General features: G+C 44.1%; 1 protein-coding gene across 2 annotated transcripts; it reads left to right on the plus strand.

The window, feature by feature from the left end:
- Positions 1-1,329: 1,329 nt before the first annotated feature.
- On the plus strand, positions 1,330-13,015 carry NACA (nascent polypeptide associated complex subunit alpha). 2 transcript variants are annotated; one of them, XM_024736581.1, is made up of 8 exons: positions 1,330-1,417; positions 2,283-2,354; positions 10,731-10,816; positions 11,363-11,440; positions 11,728-11,874; positions 12,235-12,363; positions 12,576-12,698; positions 12,889-13,015. In XM_024736581.1, exons 2-8 carry the CDS (start codon positions 2,285-2,287, stop codon positions 12,901-12,903), a joined length of 648 nt encoding a protein of 215 aa, XP_024592349.1. In that variant the 5' UTR covers positions 1,330-1,417; positions 2,283-2,284; the 3' UTR covers positions 12,904-13,015. The 2 variants fall into 2 exon arrangements, with proteins under 2 accessions (XP_024592349.1, XP_024592348.1); XM_024736580.1 differs by lacking the exon at positions 12,889-13,015 and having other exon boundaries at positions 12,576-12,740.
- Positions 13,016-26,019: the final 13,004 nt, after the last annotated feature.

A 26,019-nucleotide genomic window follows, 5' to 3' on the forward strand; every position in this document is an offset into this window, starting at 1 on the left:
CCGTCTGCAAACTTGCCCAGTTTATAAAGAAACCCAAAGAAAGAAAATACGTCCTTCCTTAGCTAATCATTAACAGAGTTAGAAAAGTCAGTGGGCTTGCTGGGAAAGAAAGGGGAATGGTCAAAATGTAGTTTTGTTTGTCTAAGGAGATGGTTGGCTATTGCTGGCCCTTCTGAAGGTAAATGGACTGCATTGACAAGTCTCCCAGATAACTATTAGGTAGAAATTCTATTAACAATTTTAACACTTTTTAAGTAATGTACATAATTTAATCTTCCTAACAATCCTATGAAGCAGCTTCTGTTATCCCCATTTCATAGATAAGGAAACTGAGGCATATATGTGTTAATTAAATTGCCGAAGGCCACCATTAGGTAACCTAGCTGAGATTCAAACAAAGGAGTCTGGCTTCAAAATCCATGTTCTTATTCACTCCATAATATTGTCACTCCTATCTAAAGAGAATTTCAGAATTTTTCATTCCTGGTAAACTCCACTCATTTAATCCTAATTCACTAATCCTAACCCTCACTTCACTATGGTAAAATATCATAAAGTTTAAAGTAGCTTTCAAGGCATCGCTTATCTTAAAAGGCAGCTACCATTGTCTTAAAGCCACTAGCTCAAATAGTGTTAGCTGGTTTAGGTAATGTATGTGTTGAGTCCTTTTGGAGAGAGGATATGGGAGTCAGGATCCCTAGCCTTTTCATTAACAAAACACTGTTACATTCTACTTTTCAAAAATCCTACTGTATAAAGCGTGGGATCCTGGGCCTCTAGAACGGATGAGTTTCAGGGTATAATGTCCAAAACAGAAGCAAAAAGAATTGTATATGTGCCTATGCTTTTTTTTTCTGAATAGGGGAATTTACACCTTTATAGTAATCTCAGTCTAAATTATGTATTCCAAAAATAAAATTGAGGATTAACCTAGGTCACAGCTATCTTCCAATGGTGTGAATACAATCTCTGGCATTCAGCATTACTTAACACCATATTTTCCTGAATTATTTGAGAAAAGGAAGTCAGAAAGTAGCAGTAATACTGCTGTGGCTACTTTACCGACGGGGGAGCAGAGTTTGCTTCTCCTACAATTGCCCTTCGCGTATCAAAAATGCCTCGACTTGGGGGACGGGAAGGGGTCGGCTATCTTAGGACTGCATGGCTCAGAGAACAGAGTTCCTGCCAAACCAGCGAGTCCTGCTCTAAATTCATACCCTTATTTAGCCTCGTCACCACCCCAGACTGGAAATACCCGAACGGCTCACTGGTTAAAGGAAGTGACTGCTGGCAGCTCCTGACCCGGAATCGGATCCTGGTCCCGCCCCCTTCCCCAGGCTTCGTTCTGCAACAGGCGTGGGTCACGCTCTCGCTAGCTCTTTTTCTGCCGCCATCTTGGTTCCGCGTTCCCCGCACAGTAAGTGCTGTCTTCGTCACGACTTTTTATCCGTAGCCATCCGCCTTTCTTGCGGGCTGAGCCGCCCCGAGGACTGGGAACTAAGGAGAATTGGAGGTTTTATGGGGCCACCGGGTTCCTGCTTAGCCCTGGGCAGTATGGCCTTGGGGCCTCCGGACAAAATGGGGTCTGCTGTTGGTGTCCTGGCAAAAGCAGGGCAGAAAGGCCGTAGGCCGCGAGTCCAGGGCTGGGGAGATGGGAGCCGTTGCGGCGTCGGGGATGGAAGTGGGTTGCGTCTGGTGTTGGGAACCGCTTCACGAGAACCTAGAGGAGGTTAAGGGGTCACAGCCTTGGAACAGCCCCTCCGCACGCGCACACACAAACACACTTCTTATTGTGACAAGCGAGTGTTGGGACCTAGGACACCCTGTTTCTCCTTCTGGGTCCCGAAAGTCGGCAAACGGCAGTCCTTGAGGTCCTAGCCCAGGAAGCGGGGCGGGGGGCGGGGCGGCGAGGAGAGACGACTGTTCAGGGTAGCGTCTGAAGTCTCCCATCCCGTGCTCGGGAGCCAGACCGCGACCTCTCCCTCGGGTGGAGAACGCAGTGGTAATTGCTTCTGTGTGGGATTTGGAGTGTGGAATAAAAGGAATCCCTGGGCACTGGGAAATCCGCTCTCTGCAGAGTGTAGAGGAGCGGTAAAAGGTGGTGGTTCTGCTGATCAAAAATGGGAGGGTTACGTCGTGGTTTTCACCTATTCCAGCTGCTTTGGGGAGGGTTGTCCCACGCTTATGGTTTTCTAACAGCCCTCCGCAGTTTGAAGCTTCACTCTGGGTTGGGCAGCAGAATGGATCCGAGTCATTTCAGGCCTCCTTTTTATTCCCTTCAGAAATGCCCGGTGAAGCCACAGAAACCGTCCCTGCTACAGAGCAGGAGTTGCCACAGCCCCAGGCTGAGACAGGTAGGTTCCCCTAGACCCCTTGCCCTTGATTAAGATTGTAAGATCGACCCTAAAACTATTTGGTGGGTTAAGTGACAAATAGAATATACTTGTGTATTTCAGTGTTGACTCTCATTAAAGAAGATGGGGCTGTAGCTTTACCAGGGAGTAGAGTCCATAATAGTAGCTTTCCTGAAAGGACTTGCTTAGAGAGTGGAATAAAAACCGTATATTTAAGATTCGGGAACGTTAAAAGCTCCATGGCTTGCTTTGTAGGTTATGAGAGCTGCCTCAAAGGGAGCTCTGTTGTGGAAGCCTCCCCTCACATAGGAAAACTGAGCAGGAAAGGGACTCTGATTCTTACCTGTTGGAACTAGGTGACACACTGGCAGGTCCAGGAGACCTGAGCTTTTGTGAAGTTCCAGCCAGCAGGTTGCAAGGTTTTAGATGGCAGTGCTTGGCATTGTGCCGTCATCACATGCCTGGATAAGATGTTTGCTGATGGTAAATGTGTCCTACTGGGCCCCAGGGCCCTCCTAGATTGGTTAACTTGTTTTATGGATTGGTGCTGAGATGTTTCTAGCGTGCTGGAACAGTGCCTGCATCAACAGCTTATCTGGAACCCAGAATTGAAATAGAGCCTTCCTTTGACTGCTCTTCGGCTTTGGAATTAATGAATGTAGAACATAGTGTAAGGCAGGTTTTGAATTCTGATTAAAATACATTTCTATAAAACTTGAGAAGGGGTAGGGAAAAAAATTTTTTATGGTAGTCTTCTTGCTGATTAGTTGTGCAGAGCTAAATGAAGGGAATTTTCAGGCTGTGACCTCCATCCTCATCTTTTTTATTCCCCCTTCATGGTAAATTCATTATTTCTTTTTAAACTCCACCTGTGACTTAACGGCAATTTTTGTCTCCTTCTGGAATTAAAATAGAGTTGTTTATAGTTGAAAGCATTAAGGTTCTCCCTCCCCACCTGTCTGATTTTAGCAGCTGAAGGGATTAATACAGCTGCTAGCAAAGAAAAAGGAGGGGGCCTCTGAGCTGGGAAGTAAACTATATGAAATCCTTGAACTGCAAGGGACTTAAGGAAGGTAAAAATAAAGGACTGGTCTCTAAAAGATTCTGTAGTTTCAGTGCTAACAAAACTTTAGAGAATCTCAACTTGATTTTACAAATGTGGAGACTGAAATTCAGATGAATTTAGAATAATCTGGATCAAGCTTCAAAATTAATGCTATTTGCTTCTGAAGCAATCCTTAGTGCTGTTAAACGTACTCCTGAATATTTTGAGATTGCACAGTAGGTTAGATGATAATATTAAGTAAGCGCCCGTGATGAACACTCGGAGTTTTTTTAATACATAACTATAATTAAATAATTATGAGAATGAATGAGGAAACTGACTCGGGATTCCTTATGGTGTCTAAAGCGAGTAATTTGGGCCTTAATCCCATCTTGAGGTCCAGTGAGATGAAAACATTCTAAGTTTCAAATTCTGATTAATGTGTTTGAGAACATTTGCGCTGTAATCATAAGATTTTCACCTACCAGCTCTTGAGGAAAAACTGCGTGAGCCACCTGTCTTTTCTGTAGTTGGGATACTTTTGGTTGAGTGAATTTGGATGCTATAAGCTTTTTTTTTTTTTAAATAATACTCCCTTCTAGGTGTTGAGCATTTGTTGGTCTAATCCTGTGTTACCTCCTGATTAGTAAGCATGGTATTTTTTCATCATTTCGAAAACCTTTTGCTTAGGTTTACTCAGTGCAGATAGTGCCTATTTTGGCAGAATGGCATACTCATCCGGATTAAGGGGTGGGGATCCAATGTATTTTCTCCACTCCAGTTCCCTACTTTCAAAATAGAACCACAGTCTGGTTTATCAAGTTGAGTTACAGTTTCATAATACAGTTCCTACCCTTGTGACTAAGCTGTCTCTCGTGGTCTAATTCATCTTAGATTGATGTTTGGAGACTTAACATTACTTAGAGACTGTAGAGTCCACCCATTTGTGGTTGGTTTTTTGTTTGACTTGGGTAAGTAAAATGAGGTATAGGGAGGCTAAGTGAAGTAGTATTTAATACACAGTATTAAGGGTCAGATTTTTCCTGACTTAGTGGAAGCCTGAGCATTAAAAGGCCTGTTTTTTATCATTCAGCTCTGATTCCCCATCATTATTGCCACTGACTATCTTCCTTGTTCCAGTTTTCGGTATTTGTTTCAGTCCATGCTCCTTGGGTAGACAGGGTAGAACTGTTCTAGTGGTGATTCAATGGCCTGTGAGAAAGACTTAGGGTTTGTTTGAGGGGGGAAGGGAAGAGCACAACTGGGAAAGGGTAGAAAGCATGCTGTTCCCAACTTACTCCTGGGCCTGTGCTCCCCATTTAGAGACTAATAGGCTGCTCTTAGACTGTTTTTCACCCTAAAATATTTCACTTACTTTAGTAGAACTTGGGAAATGTGGAAGATGAGGAGAGGGATGTATTCTTACTTGACCACTGAAGTATGTTTGGGGAAGATTGCTGTTGCTTGTCACCTTTGTCTAATCCTGTATGGTGACTTTCATTCTCAGATTTAAAATTCCAATGTTTTCTGTGAGGCATGTTGTACCAAGTTGGGCTGTATAACTCACCTTTGTTTTTTTCCTTCCCTTTCCTCCTTTATCCTTTTTTTTTTTTTTTTTTTTTTTTTTTGCTTTTCTCCTCCAGCTTTGCTTCCTGTGTCTTCAGCCTTGAGTGTCACTGCTGCTTTAGGGCAGCCTAAACCTACCCCTACGCCTACCCCTCCTTGTTCCCTGGCCTCCCAGCAATGCCCTCTGGCAACCCCTAACCAGCCTTCCTCTTTCCTTTCTCCCTCTACTATTGCCTCAACCCCTTTTGAAGCTCCTTTTCCTGAGTCATCCACTGGGACAGCCCTGCCTTTGGGAGCTGCCCCTCCCCCCGCTGGCACCCCAGCTTTCCTACCAAACCTAATAGGGCCTCCCATCTCCCCAGCTGCCTTAGCTCTGGCCTCTCCCATAATAACTCCAACTCTGAAAGGTGTTCATTCCTCTTCAGCTCCCTTGGCTCTGGTGGCCTTGGCTCCCCACTCAGTTCAGGAGAGCTCTGGCTATCCACCTAACCCTCCTAGTTCACCTCCTTCAGTTGCTGTGATTGAGTCAGGGTCAGTGACGTCTCTATCAGCTCCAGTTGCTTCCTCAGAACCAAAGCCCTCTCCTCTTCAAGCTCCCTCTCAAGTAGTCCCTAATCCAAAAGGTACCCCCAGTCCTCCAGGTATAGTCAGTGCTGTTTCTTCCCATCTTGTAACTCCTTTGGTCTCTCTTCAGTCTGGACTAGCCTCATGTCCTCAGACACCACCTGCCACTCCCTTAGCCATTCCTTCCCCTCAGGTCAAAGGCATCCCTATTTCCTCAGCTCTGACTTCTCCACAAAACCCTGCAAGCCTCAGCCTAAAGGGATCCCTTAGTCCACCTGCTGCTTTATCTCTTTCAACTCAGTCTATTTCTGTGGCTCCTCATGCCCCCCCAGTATTCCTCACTTCTCTTGGTTCTCCTGTTCAACCTTCAGGTTCTAATATTCTGTCAGATCCCACAGAGGATACTGTTTCTGTAGATCATTCTTCCACGGGTACCTCTTACCCTTCTCAGAGATCTGTAATTCCTCCCCTTCTTTCCAAAAATGAGGTGGTTCCTACTGCTGAGGCTGCTTTTCCAGTGGGAGTTCCAACTTCCCCTCTGGCTCTGTCTGCTGACAAAGGCCTCTCTACTATCACTGACATAGCCTCTTCCAATGTAGCTACCTCTTCTCTGTTATCTCCTACAGCCTCTCTGATTCTCAAAGACTCTCCTAGTGCTGCTCATCAACCTTTGGTGGCCCAGATTCTTGGTTCTTCTCCAGGGAGGCCAGGCTTGAAAGAAGCTCCTGTTTCTTCTGTTGGAACCACCCCACTTGGGATGGCTAACTCCTCTACAGTTTCTGCAGCATCTATTACCTTTGAGGTAGCTACTTGTGTCTCTCTTCCAGTTTCATCAGGTCCCATGAGCAGTAAGGGCTCAGTTTCCCAAACTGCCTTGGTTATGGCGCCTGTGGCTCCCAAAGAGCTTCCTACTCCTCAAGTAACCACCACTCTGGGGATACCTGTCTCTCAACCTCTGCCAGCCCCCGAGAACCCCAAAAGTCTCCCTGTTTCACCAGCCCTGGTAGCCCCTAAAAATCTCCCTTCTCTCCAAAGTACATCATCTTCTCTGGAGATAGCTCTTTCTCCTGAAGCCACCTTTGCAAAGAAGAGCTTCCTAGAGCCTCTCCCTCTAGTTAAGCCAGCCAGTACTACTACCTCTTCTCTGGGGGTCAACTCCCCAACCTCTATAATCAAGACAGATTCTTATGCAAGCCCAGATCCAACTAGTCTGCTTCTCAAAAGTTCTCTCACTACCCCAATTGTAACTACATTTCCTTTGGAAAGCACTGCCATTGATGGGATGGCTCCTACAACTGCCAAAGGTACCTCCACTCCTATACCTGTAGCCAGTCCTTTTCTAGAAGGAGCTGTCTCTTTAGATTCTAAAAGCCACCCTGCCAAGAAGAGTACTTCCACTCTTACTACTTTACCTTTGGTCCCTCCAACCTCTGAAAGTTGCCCTCTGGCTCCAGCTGTGACTTTATCTCCCCAGAATGTTTCTGCTTCTCCAGCTACTGTGGCACAGGTCCCTGAAATTCCCAAGTCTGAGTCTTTTCCCCCTCTTCCTCCAGCTGGTACTCCTCAAGGTGCAAAGAAAGTTCATGGTATTTCTCAAACTTCAGCATTGGCACCTGTGGCTTCCTCTCCTGAAGGGTACCCAACTGAGGATTCTGGTGCTTCTGTTACTGCATCTTCCAAAGGAACTTACCTAACTGACTCCCCATCTCCTCTAGGGACTAGTGTGTCTCCTCAAACCAAAAGAACTCCAACCAAGAAGGGTTCAGCTACTACTACCTTAAGTCTTGCTCCTTCTGTTTCTAAAAGTGTACCTGCTATCCCTGATACTCCTGCTGGAAATCTGTCGTTCACTATTTCTCCAGTTGAACCTTCCTCTCTTCCAGAGCCCAATCTTTCTTTTCATGTCCGTAAAGGATCACTAGCCAAGAAGCATTCCCCTACTCCCCCATCCCCCAAAGAGGCTCCCATTCCCCTACCTATGTCTTCTCCTTCCCCCAAAGCGGGGCCAGCAACCCCATCCCCTAAAGAAACCCTAACTCCTCCAGCTGTGACTCCTTCCTCCCCCAAAGGAGCCCCAGCAGCTCCGTCTCCCAGAGAGTTCCCAGCTACCCCATCTCCCAAAGAGGCCCCCAGTCCCTCAGTTGTGACTCCTCCTTCCCCCAAAGGGGGACCAGCAACCTCATTACCTAAAGAGACCCCCACTCCTCCAGCTGTGACTCCTTCCTCCCCCAAAGGAGCCCCAACTACCCCACCTCCCAAAGGAGCCCTTACTTCCCCCAAAGGGGGCCCAGCAACCCCATCTCCCAGAGAGCCCCTCACTCCGTCAGCTGCGGCTCCTCCCTCTCCCAAAGGGGGCCCAGCAACCACATCTCCCAAAAGAGCCCCAGCTACCCCACCTCCAAAAGGGGGCTCCACTCCCCCAGCTGTGGCTCCTCCGTCCCCCAAAGGAGGCCCAGCAACTCCATCTCCCAAAGAGGCTCCTGTTCCCTCATCTCTGACTCCTTCCTCCCTCAAAGGGACTCCAGCCCCCATAAGAGCTCCAGCTATCCCACCTCCCAGAGAGGATTCCACTCCCCCAGCTGTGGCTCCTCCCTCCCCCAAAGGAGGCCCAGCAACTCCGTCTCCCAAAAGAGCCTCAGCTACCCCACCTCCCAAAAGAGATTCTACTCCCCCGGTTATGGTTCCTCACACGCCCAAAGAGGCCCCAGCAACTCCACTCAAAGGAGCTTCCACTCCCTCAGCTGCGTCTCCTCCCTCTCCAAAAAAGGCCCCAGCAACTCCATCACTCAAAGGAATCCCCACTCCCTCAGCTGTGGCTCCTCCCTCCCCCAAAGGGGGCCCAGCAACTCCATCTCCCAAAAGAGCCCCAGCTACTTCACCTCTCAAAGGAGACCCTACTCCCCCATCTGTGGCTCTTCCCTCCCCCAAAAAAGCCTCAGCAACTCTGGTCCCCAAAGAGTCTCCAGCAACCCCAGACCCCAAAGAAGTCCCCACTTCCCCAGCCATGGCTCCTCCCTCCCCCAAAGGGGGCCCAGCAACTCCATCTCCCAGAAGAGCCCCAGCTGCCCCACCTCTCAGAGGAGACCCTACTCCGCCATCTGTGACTCCTCCGTCCCCAAAAAGAGCCTCAGCAACTCCAGCTCTCAAAGAGGTCCCTACTGCCTCAGCTGTAACTCCTTCCTCCCCCCAAAAGTCTCTGGCCCCGAAAGGGGGGCCAGCAACCTCATCCTCCAAAGGGGCTCCCACTCCCCCAGCTGTGATTCCTCCCTCCCCCAAAGAGCCCTGTACTTCCCCAGTTTCAGTCACATGTCCCTTGGGGTCCACTGCACCTCAGGCATCTAAAGGGCCCCCAATAAAGAAAGGCCCCACAGCTCTCAAAGCAGTGCTTGATGCTCCAGCTCTAGAAAGTGCACCAGTCGTCACAGCTCCCACTCAGAAGAAGAGTTCTGTTTCACCTCCTGTGTGCCCAGATCCCTCAGCTCAGAATGGTACTAAAGGATCCCTTCCTGCAGTGGCTGCAGCTCCTCTACTGACAGTCTGCACTCAGAAAGGTTCTTCTCCAAAGGCTCCAAAAGCCCTCCCTACTTCTCTCTTAAAGGGCAAAGACTCTTTCCATTCCCCAAAGGGCCCCTTGGCTCCTCCTGAGTCTGAGACGTCTACCCCTTCAGCAGCAGCTGCCCCAGAGAAGGTCCTTCCTAAAGCTGGATCTGCATCTGTCTCTCCAGCACCTACCCCATCAGTCTCTCTGCCTCTTGCTCCCTCCCCAGTTCCCCCTCTGCTCCCTAAACAGCAATCTCTGCCGTCCTCACCTGGGCTGGTGCTGGAATCACCCCATAAGCCCTCAGCCCCTGCTGATGAGGATGAGCTGCCGCCTCTGATTCCCCCGGAGCCAATCTCGGGGGGAGTGCCTTTCCAGCCGGTCCTCGTCAACATGCCCACCCCCAAACCTGCTGGGATCCCTGCCCCAACCCCCTCTGCCAAGCAGCCTGTTCAGAAGAATAATAAGGGTATTTGCCTTGGTTTGCCGTGTGCATGGTGTGTTGCCCACAACCCTCTGGGGGCTACCCACCAATACTAACCGTAGGATGCGCCGCTTTCTCCAGTATATCTGCTTGTGTTTGGATGTAGAACGATAAGTTTAAATGCAAAAGCTCTAGGAATATGAAACAGAATCTTGGTTTTCATCTCAGATGGTCTGTTGTGTACCATCCTGTGTAATGTGGTTCAGACTAACTCTGGATCTGTCATCTTTTTTACCTAACTGATCTGACATTGAAAACCAAGACCTTCTAGACCTTTAATTTGCTCTAAACTCTACTATGTCACTAACTTTGTCCCTGGGCCTGGGATTTGCTAAAATTTTGGGAAATCTAGAACTACTTGAATTTCTTTTCACATCTTAGACTTAGTAATAACCAGTGCCCAGGGACTCCCTTTTCTTAAAAGACCTATTTTTCCTAGCCTGGGAATGGTGCAGGTGTATGCTTTTTCCCTTAGTAGTCTATCGATGCTTGGCCTTTGAATTGAGGGAAACTTAAATATGTGAATTATTTTTGGAAGAAATGGAAGAGGTCACAAGAGAGTATCTAGTAGAGGTGGCTAAAGAACTGTAGATCAGCATTTTTGAGAATCTTCAAGCTGTGTTGATTAGATCAAACTGCTAGGGTGAGTGGTTTGAAAATAAGGCTAAATGTGTGTACACAACTGCTTTTGGCCTCCCCCAACCCAGTTTAAAGGATGAGGGGAAATCGTCCCCCACCCCACCCCCAGTCTGCCTCCACAATGTGATCTTACTTTTTTTTCACTTAAGTATATGTGGAGGCACCTTGTTTACCAGAATCTTTCTAAGACGGTTGGGCTCTTGGGTAGAATTTGGCGTTACATAAGTCATTGGTGTTTACCTGTGCCAAGAAGTGAAGACCTTGAGGGAAAGGAAGCAGTTACATAAACTGCTCGGCTGTATCTAGTAATTTTCTCTCATTTCTGGGGCTGGGTCTTTAATAGATGTGTACACACTAGTTTGTGACTGAGTTGGGAGCTATCGTATCAGTACGAGCTGGCTTCGTACAAGTCAGTTGGTTTACACTTAATTTTGCGAGGTCTAGCATAAGCCAGTGACCTCTAGTCTGGGGAGGCCATGGTGAGGTGCCTCTTCCTTGTAATCTTTACTATAAAATAGTAAAAGTTACTTATCTTCTTAGGGTCTGGAACAGAATCTGATAGTGATGAATCAGTACCAGAGCTTGAGGAACAGGATTCTACACAGGCAACCACACAACAAGCCCAGGTAGGTATTCTCTTTTTTTTTTTTTTTTTTTTTAATAAATTTACTTATTTATTTTTGGCTGAATTGGGTCTTCATTGTTGCACGTGGGCTTTCTCTAGTTGCGGCGAGTGAGGTTTACTCTTTGTTGCGGTGCGTGGGCTCCTCATTGCGGTGGCTTCTGTTATGGAGCCGCGGGCTCTAGGCACACGGGCTTCAGTAGTTGTGGCACATGGGCTCAGTAGTTGTGGCTCACAGGCTCAGTAGTTGTGGCGCACGGGCTTAGTTGCTCCGCGGCATGTGGGATTTTGCCGGACCAGGGCTCAAACCTGTGTCCCCTGCATTGGCAGGCGGATTCTTAACCACTGCACCAGGTGGGTATTCTCTTAACTTACTAGTGTAAGTACTAGTAAGTTAAGGAAGTCAAGGAAGCATTGGAGGACCAGTGTTGATCAGAGAAGCTGACTTATGTATTTGGAGCTGTGAACCTTCATGAAGGGAAAACTACATAGGGATTGTGGTATCCAGGTCTTACATTCCAGTTTACTCATAGCTGTTTGATCTTCTTAGCTGGCAGCGGCAGCTGAAATCGATGAAGAACCAGTCAGTAAAGCAAAACAGAGCCGGAGTGAAAAGAAGGCACGGAAGGTAAGAGTTTAAGTTATAAAGAAGGATTAAAGGTGCTGATGAAGCACCTTTTGAGAGGGGAAACTGTGGTGGAACTCTTGGTAGTGGTATAAACACGTTTAGTTAAACTAACAGAAGTTAACTATGGCAGAAAGCCCAGGAGGCCTGGAAATCAATTCTGTGTTGCTATATAAACTTTTCTTAGCCCACAGAAAGTCTTTGCTTAGAATGTAGTTTTATTATGTTCCTTACTTCCTGAAGCTGCTTCTAAAGAAGTTGAAAACCTGATGTTCTTTTTTATTCTTTAGGCTATGTCCAAACTGGGTCTTCGACAGGTTACAGGGGTTACTAGAGTCACTATCCGGAAATCTAAGAATATCCTTTTTGTCATCACAAAACCAGATGTATACAAGAGCCCAGCTTCAGATACCTACATAGTTTTTGGAGAAGCCAAGGTAAGGAAAGTTCTTGGGAGTTGCTCTAGACCAGGGTTTCTCAACCTCAGCGCTATTGACATTTTGGGTCAAATAATTCTTTGTTGTGGAAGGGCTGTCTGTTTAGCAACATCACTTGCAGTGTGATGGGGAACAAAATCACCCACCCCACCCCCCAGTGGAGAACCACTGCTTTAGACCTAAGTTATTTCTTTGTCTGCAGTAATATATAATCCAAGTGAGGCCACGTGATTTAAAGATACGTAGTAAGTTAATGTGAAGTGGGTTTAAGAGCGGGAGTTTGGAAAAGATACAAGTGATTTCTTTGATTTGCTGCTGATCAATCTACTCACATGAATCTCTCTATTTTCTGCCTTATAGATCGAGGACTTATCTCAGCAAGCACAGTTAGCAGCTGCTGAGAAATTCAAAGTTCAAGGTGAAGCTGTCTCAAACATTCAAGAAAACACACAGACTCCAACTGTACAAGAGGAGAGTGAAGAGGAAGAGGTATATAAGGAAATCTTTTGTGCTTTTAATCCTCACAAGATAATATTATGTTTGTATTGATGGGTGGATTCTATATTATTTTAGGCTCTTGAACTCCATTGAGTTAAGTTGCTTTTGAGTTATATTAAGAGCTAGATTCAGGAGATGCCTGACAGAACTACTGAAGTTGTTCTTGCCTTTAGTTTATTAAGTGTTTTTTCTCTCTCTTTTAGGTTGATGAAACAGGTGTGGAAGTTAAGGACATAGAATTGGTCATGTCACAAGCAAATGTGTCGAGAGCAAAGGCAGTCCGAGCCCTGAAGAACAACAGTAATGATATTGTAAATGCTATTATGGTAAGTGTCCAAGCCTTTATTCCTTGACTCCCTCTGCCCAACCAATCGTGGGTGACTTTATTTTCTGTGTTTAATATCAGCCAATTAGGAAGCCTCTTTCCAAAGCCTTTCTGACTTGCCTCAGGTTGTAGTGACCTGAATTCTCTCAATTTGCCTGTAACCACCTCTGATGATCTCTTTTCTCTTACAGGAATTAACAATGTAACCATCTTGAAAAGAGGACCTTTTTTTGGTGTTTCAAAAGAGTAACTGCAGCTGGGTTTGAAATTTGTACTGTTTCTATCATTAATAAAGTTATGGCTTCTTGTTGGATGAACTCAGTTGGTGCTTGATCTCTTCCCCCCAAAAAACATGAAAGCTCTAGAAATGAAAAGGTTTAGTACTTCAGGTTCCCCTCTTAAAACCTCAGCCTTTTCACCTCTTGTGAGAAGATAACTGTTCAGGCTATCTATTAGGAACTTCTTGTTCTCAGAGACAACTGAAAGTTTCTCATTTCTTTCCCAGATGTTAACTAGTAGCAAATCCTGATTATTCTTATTCATTTTTTAAAATAAATTTATTTACTTTTTATTATTTATTTTTGGCTGCGTTGGGTCTTCGTTGCAGTGCGCAGGCTTCTCATTGCAGTGGCTTCTCGTTGCAGAGCGTGGAGGCACGCGGGCTTAGTTGCTCCGCAGCATGTGGGATCTTCCCAGACCAGGTCTCAAACCTGTGTCCCCTGCGTTGGCAGGCGGATTCTTAACCACTGCGCCACCAGGGAAGTCCCTGATTATTCTTTATTTAATAATTATCCCCTTCTCTGACCTGCGATCTTTCTGAATACATATTGGGCCCCGTCTGGCTTCTGTGGCAAGCATTTCATGTTGGTTACATCTTGTCATGTAAGAGCTTGGGACAGAGTTGGAGAGAATGCATAGTGGGTGGGGGTGAAATGACAGTACTTTGTAGCAAATGAAAAGGTACCTCACGAAGGAGAGATTTTGACTATTGATATACAGTACAAGCACTCTGCTCTTAGACATACACTGTACAGGTATATATTAATCTACAAAGTAAATTATGATTAGGGTAGCCATAGTTATGCTAGGATAATAAATGAAAACCAGAACTGTACCAGGCAAACTGGTTCATACAATTAGCCAGTTTGTGATAAATATAGATAGCTCTATAGAAGTCCTAAGAAGAATAAAATTTCTGCGTTCAGGTTGTTAGGAAATGGTTTGAGGGAAAGTGGAGGGCTTAAAATTTGGAAATAGGAAGACTACGAGTAAATGTAGAGTCAAGAATCCTAAAATGAATAAGTGGTAAGACACTTAGAACGCATATTAGGATAAGAATAAATTAGACTAACATTGCTGAAGGCTTTTGGAACTAAAGTTTAGATCTTTTTTTATTATTTTCTCAATCTCTGAGAAAGTAGGCATTATTTTAGCAGTTGTGATTAAAAGCTGAGGACCAAAGAGGTTAAATGACTTCCACAAAGACCAGAGCCCTTTTGCTGTGGCAGGCTACTCTGGAGAAGCACAGATGGGTGTCTGGGGGAGGACGATGATCTGCTTCCATTTCACTGGAGTAGAACAAATTAGATCATTAAATGAACAAAGTCTCATGAGGCTAAAGTCTGCCAAGTCTGAGTCAGCCTAGTAATTCTCATTTCAGGAAGAAATTAGGGATATTAACTCATTTCCTCACCCTTCCCTCTACAGAGTTAACAAACTGCCAATTGTTGGTTACATTTTTAGAGAAGTATCTTGTTGAAGGCTATTACTGCCACTGGTAACTAATGCTCTTTATTCCCACCTCAAAGACCTTGCTATTGCTACCCCTTCTACCATGTATTACTGGCAAACCTCAGAGATGTGGGTTCAGTTGTAGACCACCACAATAAACAAATATCACAATACAGTGAGTCGTGAATTTTCTTTGGTTTTCCAGTGCATATAGAAGTTATGTATACGCTACATTGTAGTCTATTAGTGTGTGATACCATTATGTCTAAAAAACAGTGTACAGCAAGTCCCCTACATATGAATGAGTTCTGAGAGCACATTCGTAAGTCCAGTTTGTTCGTAAGTCCAGTAATTAGCCTAGGTACCCAACTAACAATCAGCTGTGTAGTATAGTACTGTACTGTAACAGGTTTATAATATTTTTCACACAATACATAAAAAGCAAACATTTTTAATCTTACAGCACAGTACCTTGAAAAGTACAGTAGTACAGTACAATAGCTGGCATACAGGGGCTGGCATCGAGTGAACAGGCAAGAAGAGTTATTGGAGGACGGAGAGGAGGTGGGAGATGGTAGAGCTGAAGGACCGTCAGCAGTAGGAGACAGAGGGCAAGCTGCAATTTCACTCGCCTGACATTGATGGCACAGGTTCTGGTTCCTTGCTGGTTTCAATTCCATCTATCCCCTTGAAAAAACAATCCAGTGATGTCTGGGTAATAGCTCTTTTTTTCTAGTCATAGATGACACGGTAGCACTGGATCACTTTCTGAACGGCTGCTGCAGCCTTAATGTACCGTTCTACGTTCAGGTCCTGTGCCTCAAAAACTAACAGTGCTGCCTCAAGTAAAGAAAATCCCCTTACCATTTCCTGTGCTGTGAATCTCTTCGGTTCTTCAGTTACTTCCTCTTGTCTCTTCGTCCTTTCTCTGGGCCTCCAATTCCATTGTTAACACTTGGTGCTTGTTAGCAGTACCAGCTACGTCACCACTGCTTTAACCTTGCTTCTGGACATCCTGGGCTTGGTAAAGATACTGTACTACTGTACTGTATATCGTACTGTACAGTAAAGTACACAGAAGCACAACCACTTTTGGATGAACGCACATGACAACGTATACCAGACACAGGAACTAACTTACATGACTGGACAAACGAACGCATGTTTGCATCTTTGAAAGTTCTCAACTTGAAGGTTCGTATGTAGGGGACTTACTGTACAGGCCAGTGGTTAAGACTCCACGCTTCCACTGCAGGGGGTGCATGTTCGATCTCTGGTCAGGGAACTAAGATCCCACATGCTGTGCAGCATGGACAAAAAAATAATTAAAATAGTGTACATACCTTACTTAAAGAATACTTTATTGCTAAAAAATTCTATCATCTGAGCCTTCGAGTCATAATTTTTCATTTTACTGGTGGAGGGTCTTGAAGGCTACTGACTGATCAGGTGGGGATTTCTGAAGGTTGGGGTAACTATTTTTTTGGCCATACCACATGACTTGCAGGATCTTAGTTCCCTGACCAGGGATAGAACCCAGGTCCTCAGCAGTGAGAGTGTGGAGTCCTAACCACTGGGCCACCAGGGAACTCCCAGGGATAACTTTCTTAAACAAGACAACAATGAAGTTTGCCACATCGATTGACTTTTCCCTTCACGTACGATTTCTCTGCAATGCTGTTTTGATAGCATTTTCACCCACAGCACTTATGTCAAAATTGGAGTCAATCTTCTCAAACCCTGCTGCTGCTATATCAACTAAGTTTATGTAGTATTCTAAATTCTTTGTTGTCATTTCAAAATCTTCACAGTGTCTTCAGCAAGAGTAGATTTCATCTGAAGAAACTACTTTGCTCATCCATAAGAAGCAACTCATCCATTCACGTTCTATCATGAGATTGCAGCAATTCAGGTACATCTTCAAGCTCCACTTCTTATTCTAGTTCTCTTGCTGTTTCCACATCGGCAGTTACTTCCTCCACTGAAATCTTGAACCCCTTAAAGTCATTCATGAGTGTTGGAATGAACTTCCAAACTCTTGTTTAATATTGATGTTTTGACCTCTTCTCATGAATCACTAATGTTCTTCATGGCATCTGGAATGGTGAATCTTTTCCAGAAGGTTTTCAATTTACTTTGCCCAGATCCACCAGAGGAATCACTATGGCAGCTATAAGCCTTACAAAATGTATTTCTTAAGTCATAAGACTTGAAATTACCCCTTGATTCCTGAACTGCAGAATGGATGTGTTAGGTGTGAAAACAACATTAACTTCACTACATCTGTCAGAGCTCTTGGGTGACCAGGTGCATTGTCAATGAGCAGTAGTATTTTGAAAGGAATCTTTTTTCTGGCAGTAAGTCAACAGTGGGTTTAAAATATTCAGTAAACCATGTTGTAAACAGATGTGCTGTCATCCAGGCTCTGTTGTCCCAGTTACAGAGCACAGGCAGAGGAGACTCAGCATAATTTTTAAGAGCCCTAGGATTTCTGGAATGGATGATAAATGAGCATTGGCTTCAACTTAAAAGTCACCAGCAAAAAAAAAAAATAAAAAATAAAAAAATAAAAAGTCACCAGCTGCATTATCCCCTAACAAGAGAGTCAGCCTGTCCTTTGAAACTTTGAAGCCGGGCATTGACTTCTCTCTACCTATGAAAGTCCTGCATGGTATCTTCTTCCAATATAAAGCTGTTTTGTCTTCACTGAAAATCTGTTTAGTGTAGCCACCTTCATTAATTACCTGAGCTAGATCTTTTTTTTTTTTCCTGAGCTAGAGCTTCTGGATAACTTTCTGCAGCTTCTACATCAGCACATGCTTCTTCACCTTGCCCTTTTATGTCATGGAGATGGCTTACTTCCTTAAACCTCATGAACCAACCTCCACCAACGTCACATTTTTCTTCTGCAGCTTCCTCACCTCTGCACCTTCATCAAATCTAAGAGAGTTGGGGCCTTGCTCTGGATTAGTCTTTGGTTTAACGGACTGTTGTGGCTGGTTTGATCTTCTGTCCAAACCACTAAAAATTCTCCATATCAGCAATAAGACAGTTTTGCTTTCTTTTGTGTGTTACTGGAGCAGCACTAATTTACTTTAAGAACTTTTTCATTGCATTCACAACTTGGCCAACTGTTTGGTGTAATTTAGGCCTAGCTTTTGACCTATCTCTGCTTTTGACATGGCTTCCTCACTAAGTTTAATCATTTCTAGCTCTTGATTTAAAAAGAGAGATGTGGGCTTCCCTGGTGGCGCAGTGGTTAAGAATCCGCCTGCCAGTGCAGGGGACACGGGTTCGAGCCCTGGTCCGGGAAGATCCCACATGCCGCGGAGCAACTAAGCCCGTGCGCCACAACTACTGAGCCTGTGCTCTAGAGTCCGTGAGCCACAACTACTGAAGCCCACGTGCCTGGAGCCCATTCTCCACAACAAGAGAAGCCACCGCAATAAGAAGCCCGCACACCACAACGAAAGTAGCCCCTGCTTACTGCAACTAAAGAAAGCCCGCACACAGCAACCAAAACCCAACGCAGCCAAAAATTAAATTTTAAAAAATAAATAAAATGAGAGATGTGGGACTCTTCCTTTCACTTGAACATTTAGAGGCCATTGTTTGGTTATTTATTAACCCTAATTTCAGTATTGTTGTGCCTCAGGAAATAGGGAGCCCTGAGGGGAGAGAGAGAAAGAAAAAGAGAGATGGCTGGTTGGTAAAGCAGTCAACACACATATATCAATTAAGTTCACCGTCTTATATGGCCATGGTTCATGGTGCCCCGAAACAACTACAATAGTAACATCAGAGATCACAGACCATCATAACAGATAACAATAATAATTTAAAAGTTTGAAATACTGTGAGAATTACCAAAATGTGACACAGACATGAAGGGAGCAAATGCTGTTGGAAAAAATGGCACCAATAGACTTACTCGACACAGGGTTGCCACAAACCTTCAATTTGTAAAAAAAAACAGTGTCTGCAAAGAGCAATAAAACGAAGTATGCCTATAATTCCTTTCTTTCAACCATTTTTTATCCACCATACTTAAAATGTACAACTAACTTCCTCTGCCACAGAAAGATTAAATTTTTAGTTCTCAAATTAGGGAATGTATAGTTTGAATAAACCTTTTAAAGAGGAATTACTCCTTCCTAGTTCTCAAACTGATTAAATATGTGTTCAAATACTCAATAGGCCACGTAAAAATATCTCAAGTAATCTCTGTCTCCATCTGTAACAATAGACCTAATACTCCCCAAACACATATAGGATGGTTAGAAGCATTTGATAAGAATTTGAAATGGGCATAGGTTATTTGCTAAATGACCCTTCTGATTTAAAAAAAAAAAAATAAGCCTCCTAATGGGCCAGTTTAGTTACTTAGCTAAACTTTCACATGTTTGTACCATTCGCTTAAAAAGTGATTATTGATTATTGGGAGTTTTCTTGGTTTGTTTTGGTTTTGGTTTTTGGGGTTTTTTGGTTTGGATTTTTTTAGGCACGTGGGATCTTAGTTCCCCAAACAAGGACCGAACCCATGCCCCCTGCATTGGGAGCTCAGAGTCTTAACCACTGGACTGCCAGGGAAGTCCCCAAAATTGATTTTTTTAAATTGAGAAATACTTAAAACATGTAGATGAAAGGTTATGTGTACCTACTACACAGCTGTTTCCTTTTTAAGAAACATTACAGATACAGTTGGGGAACCCTGTATATTCTTCCTCAGTCCTATTTCCCTCCCTTAAAGGTAAACACTATCAAGAACTGATGTTTTGGGCTTCCCTGGTGGTGCAGTGGTTGGGAATCCGCCTGCCAATGCAGGGGACACGGGTTTGAGCTCCTGGTCCAGGAAGATCTCACATGCTATGGAGCAACTAAGCCCGTGCACCACAACTACTGAGCCTCAATGCCACAACTACTGAAGCCCACGCGCCTAGAGCCCGTGCTCCACAACAAGAGAAGCCACCACAATGAGAAGCCCACGCACCACAATGAAGAGAAGCCCCCACTCGCCACAACTAGAGAAAAGCCCGCGCGCAGCAACGATCACCCAACACAGCCAATAAATAAATTAATTTTTTAAAAACTGATGTTTTATAATTCCTGTACATGAGTTCCTACTCTTAATACATATTTATAATATACCCAAAAAAGTTCGTGTTCTGCAAGTTTTAAAACTTTAAATAAAATTATATTGTGCATTACATATCTTCATGCAAATTGCCTTTCATTTCAACTTACTTTCCAAGATTTATCTATGATGATAGATGTAGTTCTATTCATGCTCTTCCTGTTCCATTGTAGTCTGCCTTTTTTTTTTAAATATTCCCTATTTTTCTTTTTTTTAAAAAGGATTTTATTTATTTATTTATTTGGCTGCGTTGGGTCTTCGTTGCTGCACATGGGCTTTTTTTAATTTTTTTAAATATTCCCTATTTTTCTTTTTTTTTAAAAAGGATTTTATTTATTTATTTATTTGGCCGCGTTGGGTCTTCGTTGCTGCACATGGGCTTTTTTTAGTTGCAGTGAGCAGGGGCTACTCTTCTTTGCGGTGTGCAGGCTTCTCATTGCAGTGGCTTCTGTTGCTGTGGAGCACAGGCTCTAGGCACACGGGCTTCAATAGTTGTGGCATATGGTCTCAGTTGTTGTGGCTCGCAGGCTCTAGATCACAGGCTCAGTAGTTGTGGCGCATGGGCTTAGTTGCTCCGCAGCATGTGGGATCTTCCCCAACCAGGGCTCGAACCCATTTCCCCTGCATTGGCAGGTGGATTTTTAACCACTGTGCCACCCGAGAAGTCCCTGTAGTCTGCTGTTTAACTCTACCTCTCCAGCAAATGTTTCTTGTCCAGTTCACCTAGTTGCTAATTCCCGTGGATACTCTTCATGCATGGCCGCATTTGTCTTTCTTCAAATTAGTTTTCTGACTTAGCAAGTTCATCTTCTGTTTCAAGATACCCAAAATTAGTTCTATTATCTATCCTGTCAAAATTTTCCCATATGTATTTCCTGCTAACACAGCTAATGAACGACACAGCTATCCATTCAGTCACATTAAAAAAAAAAAAAAAGGGAATTCCCTGGGTCCAGTGCTTAGGACTCTGCACCCTCACTGCCGAGAGCCCGGGTTCAATCCCTGGCTGGGGAACTAACATCCTGCAAGCCATGTGGTACAGCCAAAAATAAATAAATAGGGATATCCCTGGTGGTCCAGTGGTTAAGAGTCCACACTCCCAATGCTGGGGCCCCGGGTTCGATCCCTGGTCAGGATCGAACTAAGGCCGCAACTAAGACCCAGCACAGCCAAATAAATAAATATTTTTTAAAATTATAAATAAATATAAATAAATTTTTTTACTTTTTTTTTTAAAAAAGGAACTTGGTCTTTGCAACAAATTGTGTTGGGAAAACTAAATATCCACATGCAAAAGAATGAAGTTAGACCCTTATCTTACACCATATACAGTAAGTCCCCTACGTACAAACTTTCAAAGAGGCAAACGTGCGTTCCATCAGCGTCAGGCGTGAGTGAAATTGTAGCTTGCCCTCCGTCTCCTATTGCTGACAATCCTTCAGCTCTACCATTTCCCACCTCCTCTCCCTCCTCCAGTCAGTAACCCTTCTTTCCTGTTCACTTGATGCCAGCCCCTGTATGCCAGCTGTTGTCCAAGGTAATGTACTGTAAGATTAAAAATGTTTTCTTTAGTTTTTGTGTTTGTTTGTTTTTTATGTATTATGTGTGTGAAAAGTATTATAAATCTATTACAGTATAGTACTATATAGCAGACTGTGTTAGTTGGGTACCTAGACTAACTTTGTTGGACTTATGAACGCACTTTCAGAACAGAACTAATTCATATGTAGGGGACTTACTGTACAAAAATTAACTACAGGGAATTCCCTGGCAGTCCAGTGGTTAAGACTCGGTGCTTTCACTGCTGTGGGCCTAGGTTCGATCCCTGGTTGGGGAATTAAGTTCCCACAAGCCTCGCAGTGCAGCCAAAAAATAAATAAATAAAAAACTACAAATGGATCAAAGACCTAAATGTAAGACCTAAAATCATAAAACTCTCATAAGAAAACATAGGGGTGGGCTCCCCTGGTGGCGCAGTGGTTGAGAGTCCGCCTGCCGATGTAGGGGACACAGGTTCGTGCCCCGGTCCGGGAAGATCCCACATGCCGCAGAGCGGCTGGGCCCGTGAGCCATGGCCGCTGAGCCTGCGCGTCCAGAGCCTGTGCTCCACAACGGGAGAGGCCACAACAGTGAGAGGCCCGCATACCGCAAAAAAATAATAATAATAATGAGAGGGCAGATGAAACGAATGACGTTGCCTTCCCTTATTAAAACAAACATACAGGGCTTCCCTGGTGGCGCAGTGGTTGAGAGCCCGCCTGCCAATGCGGAGGACACGGGTTCGTGCCCCGGCCCGGGAAGATCCCACATGCCGCGGAGCGGCTGGGCCCGTGAGCCATGGCCGCTGAGCCTGCGCGTCCAGAGCCTGTGCTCCGCAACGGGAGAGGCCACAACAGTGAGAGGCCCGCCTACCGCAAAAAAAAAAAAAAAAAAAAAACAAAAACAAAAACATACATAAACCTTCAGCTAGTTTTCCTGGGGGAGTTCTAGAATAGTAACTCACAAAAGCATTGTAGAAGTGTACCTCTATTGTTTTACTCCCTGTCTCGTCTCATGTTTCTCCTCTTTGCTGAACTAAAAGCTTTTTCCCTCTTTTTAGTTTTCTCCTTCCCCATGTGTGGTAGACCGTCTGCAAAGATGGCTACCAATAGTTCCTCTCATTTCTATATATACATTCTGCTCTTCTCTTCAAGAGGTGGCATCTATTTCCCCACACCTTGAATCTGGACTGGCCTTGCTACTTGCTTTAACCATAAGAATGTGTTGGAAATAAAGCTGTGACAATTGGAGGCTTAGGATGCAAGAGACTTGGCAACTTCCACTTTTCACTCTTGGAGCCTTGGAGTCTAGCTATCCTGCTTGAGAGTTTATGTGAAGAGAAAAGCTCTGGCCAACAGCAGGCACCAACTAACCGATGTATTAGGCCATCTTGGATCACCCAGACTCAGCCAAGCCTCCAGAAGACTGTCACATGACTGACCCCAGCTGATATGACATGGAGCAGAAAAACCAGCTGTGCCCATCCAACCCACAAAATAGTAAGAAATAAGTTTTTGCTTTAAGCTACTAGATTTTGTGGTGGTTGTTATGCAGAAATGGCTGACTGAATTGTGATGGGCCAGATACATTTAGATAGAATGGGCACATCCTTGGGAGTTGTCCTCAGATAAAGAGATGACTATTCTTGAGATGTCTACAAAAGAGCTTGAGGGAATTCCCTGGCGGTCCAGTGGTTAGGACTCTGTGCTTTCACTGCCCAGGTTCAATCCCTGGTTGGGGAACTAAGATCCCACAAGTTGCGCAGCACGGGGAAAAAAAAAAAAAAAAGCTTGAGGCAATAAAGTAAAATATGTGGCTGATCCAATTATAGATTTTCCACCAAAAACTAGCATAAAGAAAACCAGATACAAAGATCTTTTTTTCTGACCACATATAAGAAAACATGAATGTATCTCATTTTGTCCAATACTCCATCTGTTGGACCTGAGCCAAACAAGAGAACAGGTTCTCAGACTTAAACATCTTACTCCTTGAATTTGGCTTTAAGGTGCAAGGAGGCTTCTTCCCTCTCCTAGAGTAAGAAACCTACACTTACTGGATGGAGAATATATCAAAATATCAAGCTTCTTAGGAGTTGCACTTGAAATTGAAGTCAATTTCCAATTGTCCATGTAATGGAAGTTAAAGCCAGTAAAATATAATTTAAAACTTACCTGAGGAAAAATATTTTTATTTTTGTTTTGTTTTTCTTTTTTGGAATATACTGAGTTTCACTTTTCTCATTATATTTTACCCATGACATGTTATTAAAATGACATCTCAGGAATTTCCTGGCAGTCCGGTGGTTAGGACCCTGCACTCCCACTGCCGAGGGCCCAGGTTCAATCCTTGGTGAGGGAACTAAAATCCCACAATCTGAGAGGAGCAGCCAAAAAATATATGACATCTCATTCCACCCCCAAGCCCAACAGGGAAAGGAAGCCCTAAAGTATCAGAAGAAAGCATTTTATTTTATTTTATTTTATTTATTTTTGGCCGCACTGCATAGTGAAAGCGCTGAGTCCTAACCACAGGACCACCAGGGAGTTCCCTAGAAGAAACCATTTTAAAGTTAAACTTTGTTTCAACAATAAATTTTAAGCATTTAGTAGACAGCTCCAACATTACCAGTTATCTCATAATTTGGAATGTGGCAAAATCAAGGCACAAAATATCTCTCTTCCTCTTCCCTGCCTCCAATTATGCAGAGAGAAGGGATGTAAGGAATTGAGAGTTGTTTCTCATGAAGTAGAGGACAGGAGGCTGAAGGAAAAACCTAAAGGTGATCTTCAAATACAAAGGAGAGTCATCAGTTTTGCTTCCAAATACAGAATGTGAAGGGGAGAAATGGCAATTGAATTAGGTAGGGTTCTTTTTGAGGAATGGATTATCAATTCTCTGAGGGAGTTAAAGTAAGCATAGGAAAATAGATGAGATTACTTTCTTGATTTCTTTATGTATAAGCATTTTTCCATATATATATATTATTTTGGTGGAGGTTCTTTTTATTTTTCAGTGCTTTTTTTAAAAAAAATTTTTATGTTGTGTATATTATTTATTTATTTGGCTGCGTTGGGTCTTCATTGCTGCATGTGGGCTTTCTCTAGTTGTGGTGAGCTGGGGCTACTCTTTGTTGTGGTGCGCCAGCTTCTCATTGTGGTGGCTACTCTTGCTGCAGAGCACAGGTTCTAGGCACGTGGGCTTCAGTAGTTGTGGCGCACAGGCTCAGTAGTTGTGGCTCACAGGCTCTAGAGTGCAGGCTCAGTAGTTGTGGCACACGGGCTTAGTTGCTCTGCAGTATGTGGGATCTTCCCGGACCAGGGATCGAACCCATGTCCCCTGCGTTGGCAGGCAGATTCTTAACCACTGTGCCACCAGGGAAGTCCAAGGTGGGGGTTCTTAATATGAAAACTTTCACACATAGAGAAAAGTAAAAAGATTAGTATAGTGAATAGCTATATTCCCTTCCAAATTCAACAATTAATATTTGTTTTGTTTTGTTTTTTAACAATTAATATTTTGCCATATTTATTTATTTGCTGAGCAATTTTAAAGAAAATTATGAAACAGGAGGGAAGAGAGCAGGGCACAACCTTTAAAAGAATGACATAGCCAGAGGACATGACAAAAACTGGTTAGAACGTAACAGGCCCAAGATGGCGGAAGATTCAACTTGCAGTGGACCTTGAGCCTCATTATATGCTCATTGTAATACTTTAGCATATGCTACATGACACACCCACCAGGTGCCATGACAGTTCTGAGGATGACCAAAAAAGCCCAAAAAGTGGGTGGTGACCCAATTCCTGGAAATCCCTGCAAAAAAATATAATCAAGGACTTCCTTGGTAGCACAGTGGTTTAGAATCTGCCTACCAATGTAGAGGACATGGGTTCGAGCCCTAGTCCGGGAAGATCTCACATGCCGCAGAGCAACTAAGCCTGTGGGCCACAACTACTGAAGCCTGCACGCCTAGAGCCCGTGCTCCGTAACAAGAGAAGCCACCGCAATGAGAAGCCCATTCACCACAATGACGAGTAGCCCCCGCTTGCCGCAACTAGGGAAAGCCCGCGCACAGCCATGAAAACCCAACGCAGCCAAAAATTAATTAATTAATTTAAGAAAAAAAATATATATATAATCAAATGTTGAAGTTGTAAAGTAGTTCTCTCAGCCTCCACCTTAGGGAAGGGCCATGGGAACCACCCAGGAATTACAGTATAGTCTGTATTAAAGCTACCACAGAAATGCAGGAAATTATTGCTAGGAGGTAACTTACAATGGAAAGTAAAACAATACTGCCCATCCTCCTGTGCCCTGCCCCTCCAATATTCTCTTGCTTAGGCAAGCAGGGGAGAATAATTTCACCTTTAAGAAACTCAGAAGGGAAACGCTGCTAGAATAGGAGGGAACATTGAAGCTTTTGATCTCCAAGTTTCTTGGAAGCTTCTGTGCTCAATGGAGAACTCTGGGTGGGGCCCAGAGAAGAGGAATAGGGACCTGACTACTTAGGACTATGTCTAGGATTTAAGAAGCTGAGGTAAGGGTAGATGAAGTTTTCTATATAGTCAACCCAGATCATTAGGGTAAGAAAGGAAATCAAGATTCATTCTTTCAAGAATATTGTGCATTTAGGGACTTCCCTGGCGGTCCAGTGGTTAGGACTCTGTGCTCTCACTGCTGAGGGCCCGGGTTCAATCCCTGGTCGGGGAACTAAGAAACCACCAGCTGAGCGGCGTGGCCAAAAAAAAAATTTTTTTTAAATAATAAAAATAAATAAATAAGAATATAATATGTGAAATATCTGAAACAGAAACTGTTAAACACCTATTCCAACATCTCTTTATCTTCCTAAATCATACAATCTCTGATATTAGCTTGGCACATAATCACCTGGGTAAACAATCCCAGTCTCCCT

The sequence above is a fragment of the Neophocaena asiaeorientalis genome, unplaced genomic scaffold (assembly GCF_003031525.2).
Source record: "Neophocaena asiaeorientalis asiaeorientalis breed wild unplaced genomic scaffold, Neophocaena_asiaeorientalis_V1.1 scaffold134, whole genome shotgun sequence".
NCBI classification, from domain to species: domain Eukaryota; kingdom Metazoa; phylum Chordata; class Mammalia; order Artiodactyla; family Phocoenidae; genus Neophocaena; species Neophocaena asiaeorientalis.